Genomic DNA, 9,225 nt, shown 5'->3' on the forward strand with positions numbered 1-9,225 from the left:
TGGGATCTCTCCAAAACATGCCTCTCAACACATCTCCCCATTCTCTACAATAAGGACCTCTTGCCCCAACCTAAAACCCGATCTTGGCTCCCAATTCCCAACATAATAAAGCTCCTTATCCTGCTAGTCAAGTGTCCTCCTGATCTGGGATGGCTGACTCTTCAGACTCTTCTCCAGACCTTTCCTGCCTCAGTTTGTGCATTAGTTTGTACTGACCTAATAAAAGTGCTCCGCCCCCCAACACACCCTGCTGGTTCCATGCCTCTGTTCATTCACTCATGCTGGCCCCTCTGCCTTAGTCTCCCTTTTGTTCTCCATTTCTGCCAAGCCACACAGTGTCCTGCTTCACCGTGCTAACTCCTACTCATCCTCCAGGCCTCAGCTCAGGCAACACCTCCTCCAGGAAGCTCTCCCCGACAGTCTAGGTAGATGTCCCTCCTTTGGGCACCCACAGAGCCCTGTGCCCACCGCCCCAGCACAGCACACAGGAAACCGCATCACATTCATCTTCTCTGCCCAACTGTGAATGCCCTGAAGCCAGGAACTGTATAACATTAATCACAGAACTCCCTGCATGCAGCAGTACAAGGAATGGCACGTACTAGGCACACAATATTCACTGGACTGACCTCTCTTTCAGAAGTGTGGTGAGCTCCCACATGGCCTGTCCCTCTGGCTCCTCCCCAGCACAGAGTTTTGCAAAATTATTAATAATAACAATGCCTCAGGGCACCTGGGTGGCTCATTCGGTTAAGCTTCTGACTTTGGCTCAGGTCATGATCTCACGGTTCATGAGTTCGAGCCCTGTGTCAGGCTCTGTGCTGACAGCTCAGAGCCTGGAGCCTGCTTCGGATTCTGTGTCTCCCTCTCTCTCTCTCTCTGCCCCTCCCCCACTTGTGCTCACTCTCAAAAATAAACATTAAAAAACTTTTAAAAATAATAACAACAATGCCTATCACCAACCAAACATACACTATGTGCTGAATACTTCACATATGTCATCTTACTCAATTTTTACAACAATCATGAGAATATGGGTTATTTATGAACTGGCCAGCATATCAGATGTACAAGTGCCTCCCAGTTTTACAAGGGAATTTTAGGGAAGGAACATGTAGGTACTTTTAATCACAGATATGATGACAATAATTCTAAAGTGGTTATATAGAGGAAAATAATTGGTTTTATAAAGGCAAATACAGCATCCTGGATTCCAGTAGGAAATCACAAGGCCCAGATATACAGTCATATTATCCCTTTAAAAGGGTATAAAAATCACATAGCTAAAAAGACAGGCATTGATATTGGAGAAGTGGCACATATCAGGTGATAATTGCGATTAAATTGTGATAAAATAAAAACAAACTTTCCTTCTTAAAATGTTAGAGGAATCATCCTGATCAGCCCACGTAGCTCTGGCTTGTTATCTTTGTTTTGAAAAGGATGTGATGTGTGGATCTTGGCTGACTTGTCTGGTTTGCTACACTCCACCTCTAGGGGGCAGGGCAACCCCACAGACTATTTTCCATCCTTGTCTCTCAGCTTTCCATCCTGACCAGAACCTTCCTTGACTACTGTGTTAGGTAGACAGGAAAATTTTTGATACATTGGGGAGGTGGGGTGCAACATGAATCTGAATCTTATATATCAGAAAATATAGTTTTATCCCCATTTGCAACTTGAGAAAACTGAGGCTCTGAAAGTTAAGTGACTTGCCTAGAGTCACAGAGAGTCCCCCTTCCATGGCACTGCGCTTTCCGTGAATACAGAGGCCCCAAAGAGCTTCAGCTCTTAAGTGCTTGATAACAGGCTTCCCTACATAAATGCTTTCAACATGGATGCCTGGAGAGAGATCAAATAACTTCCATGAGAAAGTTAGAGTAACTAGCAAATTACCTTGCCCTAAATGAGTTACCTCAAAAGTGGAAATAAGTCATTTATTTATCGTTCTCCCCCATGACCCATGTTTATCATTCTGCCAGGGAATACAGCCAGGGAGTGAGCCAAAGGGGCTGTGTCTTATTATGACATTGAGACACCACACCCGGCCCAGGGTCTGAGCCCCAACAGAGACTTGTTGGATAAATAAGTAGCTTTCCACTAAACTGGGAAGGCTGCATACGGGTCCTACACATGTCTCTTTGCTCCTTTCAGAACAGAAGATCTTGCACTGAGGGTCAAGACCACGGTATGATATGGCCATAGCATGGGAGGGAGAGGTAATGATGAATAGACAGGCCTAAATGTCTCCAAAGTTTCCTCTGATTCTGCTACCCCGATATCCCACAAACTGGAAGGCTGGTAAGTGTGAAAAGCCCAGAGTAGAGGCCAAACAACTCCTGGGAGCATGAGGAGAAAGCAAGGCAGGAGCCAACAGAATTCTGAAGTGGAGTCATCTCTCTATGGGGGGCCCTAGAATGAAGAAAAACTTAGGCACCTCTAGCCATTAGTGCACCAAGGCTTAATCTGACATTCATTTGTTTATTCAACATTTACTGAGCAGCTACTACGTGCTGTGCTGTGTGTTTCCAAGCTGCTGGCTCTGTCACTCATGCCCAGAGCACCTACCATAGGGACCAACACAACATGCTCTTGATACATGTCACTTAAATGTCAATCTGTAGGGGCTCTCAATCTAGTAGAGAGGATACAAGATGTAAACAAATAATCATAAAGGTATAAAAAGAGAGAGGGGCGCCTGGGTGGCTCAGTTGGTTAAGCCACCGACCATTGACTATGGCTCAGGTTATGACCTCATGGTTTGTGGGTTCGAGCCCCACATCAGGCTCCATGCTGATGGCACGGAGCCTGCCTGGGATTCTGTCTCTCTCTCTCTGCCCCTCCCCTGCTTGCTCTCTATCTCTCAAAAAAATAAAGGAAAGAAAAGAAACTTAAAAAGAGAGAAAGTGCTCATTTCAAGGGCCAGGGGTAGACCAGCAAATAGATACAGGAGAGATGACAGCTCAGCTCAGCGTGGGAACTATATGGAGCAGCCCAGGAGGAGGAACCAGCATCAGCAAAGACCCCGAGGCTATCAGAAGGCTGAGTGGGCTAACACTGGGGTGCACAGGCCCTTCTGGCTGGGGCACGGTCTGTGGGAAGTAGACTGTCAAAAGATGAGGGAAGAAAGGGAAGTCAGGTGCCGATGCTAAGAGGACTATGCATGGCAGATGGAGGAGTCTGAACATTCTCCTGCAGGCCAAAGACAGAGTGGAACCACTGGAGCCCTGCAGAAAGCTTGGCCAGGCTGCATCTCATCAGAGGCTTGATGGAACAAGAGCAGGAGAGGCATCTGTTAGAGAAGACTATGGCAAAACTTCAGGAAGCAGTCAGGAGACGGACCCTGACTGGAGCAGTTGTCTTGGGAGCTCTGCTGGGGGAAGCCCGGAGCCATGCCTGGAGTGTCTCTAACGCCTTTACACCTTGCCTGCGGGAGGCAGTGGTGTACCACAGTCTCAAGCCCGACAGTTCTGGGCCCCATGCAGTTGTGTAACCTCAGGCAGGTCACTGCACCTCTCTGATCCTTGTTTCCCTGTCTGAAAAATGAAGATAATACTAACACCCACCTGGCAGGGACTCTGCAAATGAGATAAGAGGCAGTAGTACTGCATGGTGGGTAAGAACGCTGCAGATGGACTCTGGAGCCTGGCTACCTGTGCTCCTTCTAGCTCCTTCTCAATTCTCCTGCTTATTCATTGAGTGACTTTGGGTAAGTTAACCAACCTTCCCGGGCCTCAGTTGCCTCATCTGTAAAATGGATTTAATAACAATATCTACATCAAAAGATTCATGTGGAGATTGAATGAATTAATACATGGAAAGCACTCAGAACAAATAGTGCTTGGCACACAGTAAATGCAGTAAAAAAAAAAAATGTTAGCTATTATTACATAAAGCCACAGAGGGTGGTGCCTGGCACACAGAAGGCTGAGACTCACTCAGCACATGTGTGGCCTCTTCTCCGTGCTCCAGGCCTTTACTATGCTCTCAGCAGATTCAGAGGCGACAGTAGGCAGGTGTGGGTGAGATGAAAGAGTAGCAGAGGGTCAGCCTCAGTCCAGTCTTCCTCCCACCTAGGCCCCCATTGGACCCCAGGAGACACCCACTCTCTTTGAAGCCCTTGAGCAGGGTCCCCAACCAGTGGCCTGGACTACCCTGATCCTTCTCTGAGAACTTCCACACTCCACCACCCTTGCCACTTGTTTTGTCCAGAGCACGGTCACGATGGTGGGCTGAGCCTGGAGCCCTGCAGCTCCGGCAAGGAAGAGGGGGCTCCTCAAGCGCAGAGAGCATGGTGTTTGCTCAGCCTGGTGGCCCCTCCTGCTCTGTGCACGCAGCCAAGAAATGTTTGTGGATGACAACAACCCCATTCTTGCCCCAGATCTAGACGGAGAAGCAAGACTCCTCTAATTCTCATTCAACTCAACATTATCATTTCCTCCCACACAAGTATAATGCTCTCAACACAGTGGGGGGGAAAATAGATGGCTTACCCTCCTGGGAAGAAGGAGAAATCCCCCCCCCCCGGAAAAGTACCTGAGAGCCCAAAGGAGACAGACTTCCCCGGGGCCCCTCCCTTGGGCTCACTCTCTCCCCCCTCTCCTTCCCAGTGCCCTCAGCCCCTGCAGGGAGAACACTGACACAGCCCAGCAGCCAAGCAGCAGACCACGCATTGCCCTGGCTGTCAAGAACACCAGGCCAGGCATTCTGGTTGCTGCCCCCAATGTGGACCAGCTTGCAGGGTGGGTGAGGGTGTGTGGCGGGGGGGAGCGGTGGGTGGAGAGTTACCACCAAACCAGCTTCAGCCCACCACCGCCTACGCAGAGCCGGAGCTGGGCCCATGCACAAAGCGTGGGAAATACCGCTCTCTTCAGTGTGGAGCAACTGAACAGTGGCCCCCAGCACACCCGTAAATCATTCCAGGCGCCAGAACTGCAAGGGGGGGCCAGGTCAAGATCAACAACGAAAGCAGAAGTCTTCTCTAATCATCTGGGGGTTTAGGGGAACAATTCCAGGGAAAAAAGACCTGAACACTGGTGGAGACCAGCAACTACAAACAAACAAACAAACAAGCAAAGCCCTCACATACAGAAGACCAGGGGGCAGAAGGAGGTTGAGCCTCATCTCGTGCTCTGCTGCACTAAGAAGGCCACACCCAGAGCACAGCAGAAGGCATACTGGCATCCGGGAACCCGTCCAGAAGAGACAGTGCGGGAGGATGTTGGAATCCTGGGGGTATGATATGGGTGGGGGTGGACATGACAGCCGCTAGCAACCGCAGTAGAGGGAAAGTTCACAGGATGAAGAGTCTGTCTTAGGGCCAGTGACCTCTGGTGTGTCGCTTCACTTCTCTGAGCCCCTCGGTTTCTTCGGCTGTAAAATGTGGACTGCGGTGCCTGACGCACAGGGTCGTTGGGAGGACTAAATAAGTCCCTAGGCACAAGGGGCCCTCAACAAGAGGCAGCTGGGGCCCAGGCCCATCTCTCCCCTCTTCCTCCACCAGAGGGAGCCTGGGGACCAGGAACGCCTAGCCTGTACCTGCTCTACCGATCCACCCCCAGTGCTGCAGCCTCTGCCACTAAACTCCCACCTTGCCTGCCCTGGCTTCCAGCAGCAGTCTTCTCACCCACTCCTTACAAACCCAGAACAGGACTGGCAAGGGAGTCTCTTCAGCAGCTGTGGTGGCAGCAATGGTTACTGCATGAACAAGCCCTCTGAATGCTTGGCTGGGAGGAAGAGTAGAGAGGAGGGAGACACAGCCTTCTCCCCCACACGCCCTGCCCCTTGACTCTGCCACTCATCCCAGAGTCAGCTCCTCCTGCTCCAATCCTATAGATACCTAAGGCTTGCCTGGCCTCTCCGAGTTTGGGACCTGGCCAGGTCCTGAAGCCAGGAGACTCATGTGGGTTGGAAAGCTCTAGTGGAAAAATGACAGGTCTCAGACACAGGTGGATGTGGGTTCTAGTCCCAGCTCCATTAGGAACTAGCAGCGTAACCTTGGGCAAAAGCCTTTCATCTTGGGGCCTCAGTTTCCCCATCTCTCAAATGGAGTTGCTAATGCTCACCAGAGCCTGTGGTGAGGCCCAAAAGAGGCAATAACTGATGTGCAAATATTTAATATGTGGCTAGGAGAAATTCAAAGCACTATCTAAACCCCCTTATTAATCCAGTAGGAAATGTGAGGCAAAGAAATCCGATAAACAGCCTGGAGGGTGCACAAAAGAGGGATAGACTGAGAGGCAGGCCTGTGCGGATGGCAGAAGCACAGAGCTCAAGAGCAAATGGGCTTCCAGCCAGCCAAGAGATCCACGTCTGCACGATGGAGAATCTGAGGGTAATGAAATCCTGGTATCGGGGAAGACCCAGGTCACTTCACTGGGCTTTACACCCAATTCAGGAATGGTGCTTTTTCCAGCTCTTCCCAACACCCACTGGGCCTCTGCCGGACAAGTCCACCCAGCTCCCACCCCCACCTCTTGACTCAGTCCTCTGCATCACCAGGCAGCCAGGTTGGAAAGTTCTCCCTGATTTACCCCCAAATTTCCCACCGCTCCTGGCTCTGCTCTCTGGAGCCACACATAATGAGCCTCTTTCCTCTGTCACAGGCCTGACCACTCCAGAAAAGTCTTCCACAGTCAGGCTCAAGGACTACAGCAGGCTCCAGTCTCCTGCTCCCACCCACCATAGCCCTCTCCTGAAACAGCTCTGCTTGGTTGATCTAGACCCTTCCTCCAGGGTGGGGCCCCAAGTTGCACACAGTCGGTCCACTGGGAATGGGCTCCCAGCAACCACGCCTGGACAGGAGAACCCATCTCCCTGGCCCCGGGACTACTCTGAGGCAGTCCACACCGAAACTCAGCTGAGGGTGCACTGCAGTGGAGCCCAGCCGAGGCCTCAAGCTGCAGCTGCTGCTCCTGGGGCCCAGCCATCTCAACCCAGCACCCCAGCCTGCTGCCTCACCACGGGGGAGTTGCAGAGAGCTGTCTCCCAGCAGATTTCCTGAGGCAGAAGGCTTCCCCACCCCCAGCCCAGCCTCCAAGAGACACTCCACTGGTTGTGGCACATGGTAGGACCAGCTGAGCAGTGAGAGGAGGGGGAAGGCTGTCCATTCGCTAGAGGACTTCAGACTTGCTCTGTAGTGTGGCTGGATTAGTCACAGAACCATCAAATCTAAGCTGGGGGGCCTTAAAGAGCATTCAAGGAAGACAAGATATGGGGGGAACTGATGGCCTGAGAGAGGAAGGGAGTCAGTCAAGGTCACAAAGTCAATCTGCAGCACAGCTGGAAGGGGAACCCAGGTGTCCTAACTCCCAGTTCAGTGCTGTTCTTTCCAATACAGCAAAAGAGAAATCAGGGGGCGTTTAGGGCAGCCCTGTGAGCCTGCATGCCCTTGACTCTCTTAGCCTGACATTTATCCTGACCAGCTCACAGTAGTATCTGCATGGAAGAAGTGGACCCAGCCCATGTCCCACCAACCCAAGGTGTCCCAAATAGGCAGACACACGGACACCAGCAAAGAAACTGGCACTGATCCAACAAGAGAGAAGATCTGTAGGCTTCCCTTCCTGGGGGCTCTTTAATTGGGTGGTGTTTTTCTTGAGGGTGGAGAGGGGGTGCTCTTTGAGGAACTAGCCAAGGGCCTGGCCTCCATCTTTGCTCCCCCATCTTTGCTCCCCTGGCCAGGATGTGCTGCGGTTCCCCTCAGAGGGATGTCTCAGCCTCCAGCAGCCATTCTAGTCCCCACCTGCCTCTCTGGGAAAGGATGGAGCTGAGGCCACCAGAGGAGACAAGATCAGGCCTACACTCAGGACCTGCAGAGGAGACCCAAAGTGGGGGGGGGGGAGACGGGGGCTTTCTTTCCCTTGGGGCTCTGAGGTGACAATGTCACAGATAATAAAAATCCCAAGCAGCACATCCAAAATAAAGAAATAAATGAAAAGCCATCCTCTGGCAAGGGTACAGCTAGGGGGTGAAGAAGTAGAGGGGTGATGACTGCTGTAGGCCCTCACTGGCCACGGTTTTGAGAAAGAAGAGACACCTGCACTCATCTGGCCAAGCCAGGCTGGGGTGGCCAGAGAAGGGGTGTCGGCTGCTTGAGCAGGACCGAGCTTCTCTGACAGTCTGGAACGGGAGAGAAGGACATGGTATCAGGCACTGGCTTCTTACTTTATCAGCCGGACAAGTTGGAGAGGGAACTGGAGGGGAAGAGCCGGGGTGAAGGGGGTAGGGGGGAGAGGGGTACAAACACACGTTCCTTACTTTCTCTGGAGGGTTGTGGCCGGGCTGGTGCTGGTACTGGTGCTGTGGCCGCCACCGGCCCCGGGGCTGGAGCTCCTGGATGCGCCACGGCTCAGCTGGCCCCGCTCCCGCGGTGGCCGGGGCCCCACGCCCACCGCAGCTGAATAGCCGGCTTCCTTCTCGCGGCCCGGGTGCGCTGGCACGGTCTCCCGCCCGCCACGCTCGCGACCCAGGGCTGGGTTCTCGTGGTGCAGGTGGCACTGGGCCACGTCGCGCTCGCGGGCTGGGTAGCCGGTAGTGTCCTGGAGCGGGTAGGGGGCGTCCCGCTCCTTGTCCCGATACACTGCCTCCCGGTTCTGGTAGGCGCCGTCCCGGTTCGGGTAGCCCACGTCCCGGGCCGCCTGGTGGAACTGGCTCTCCCGCAGCTCGCGGTGGTGGAACTGGGTCTCGCGCAGGTTCTGGTACTGGCTTTCGCGGCCGGGGCTATCCCGCGCGCTGTGGGGGTCCCGGTGCAGCTCCCCGCGGTGCAGCTGGCTCTCCTCCCTCAGGTCGCGGTTCTCCTGGGTGAGCTGGTCCAGCTGGCCCTCCAGTTCTTCAATGCGCCGCCGCTGGGTCTCCAGCAGTTGCTGCTGGCTCTCAATGATGTTGTTCAGCTCCAGCAGGTACTCCACCGCCCGGTTGGGGCTCTCGGATCCCGGACCGCCCGGGGGCCCCGACCCCGCCTCCATCCTGGCGGCCCAGGGGCAAGGGAAGGGGCAGGAGAGCCCGGTCCCCGCTCGCTCACGGCGCCACCCTCCCCCGGGCCCAGCCGGGGGAGGGGGCCGGCGGGACGCGAGGGCGCGCACCGGGCTCGAGGGCCCGGGGGCCCGGGGGGGCCCGGGAGACAGCGCTGGGGCCGGCGGCACGGGGAGCAGGAGCTGAGGCTACCGCTGCCGCCGCCACCGCCACAGCTCAGGAGGACGCGGCCCACGGCGCTCCGCCCGCTGC

General features: G+C 54.0%; 1 protein-coding gene across 2 annotated transcripts in view; it reads right to left on the minus strand.

The window, feature by feature from the left end:
- IQSEC2 (IQ motif and Sec7 domain ArfGEF 2) overlaps positions 1-8,993 on the minus strand; it is a 56,826-nt gene extending 47,833 nt beyond the window's left edge. Inside the window, exon 1 of one of the 2 annotated variants that reach the window (XM_030305910.1) lies at positions 8,260-8,993. In XM_030305910.1, coding sequence (XP_030161770.1) covers positions 8,260-8,966 — 707 coding nt within the window. In that variant the 5' untranslated portion in view covers positions 8,967-8,993. The remainder of the gene's footprint in view (positions 1-8,259) is intronic. The other variant, XM_030305911.1, reaches the window with a different exon arrangement.
- Positions 8,994-9,225: the final 232 nt, after the last annotated feature.

This window comes from Lynx canadensis, chromosome X (assembly GCF_007474595.2).
Source record: "Lynx canadensis isolate LIC74 chromosome X, mLynCan4.pri.v2, whole genome shotgun sequence".
Classification (NCBI taxonomy): domain Eukaryota; kingdom Metazoa; phylum Chordata; class Mammalia; order Carnivora; family Felidae; genus Lynx; species Lynx canadensis.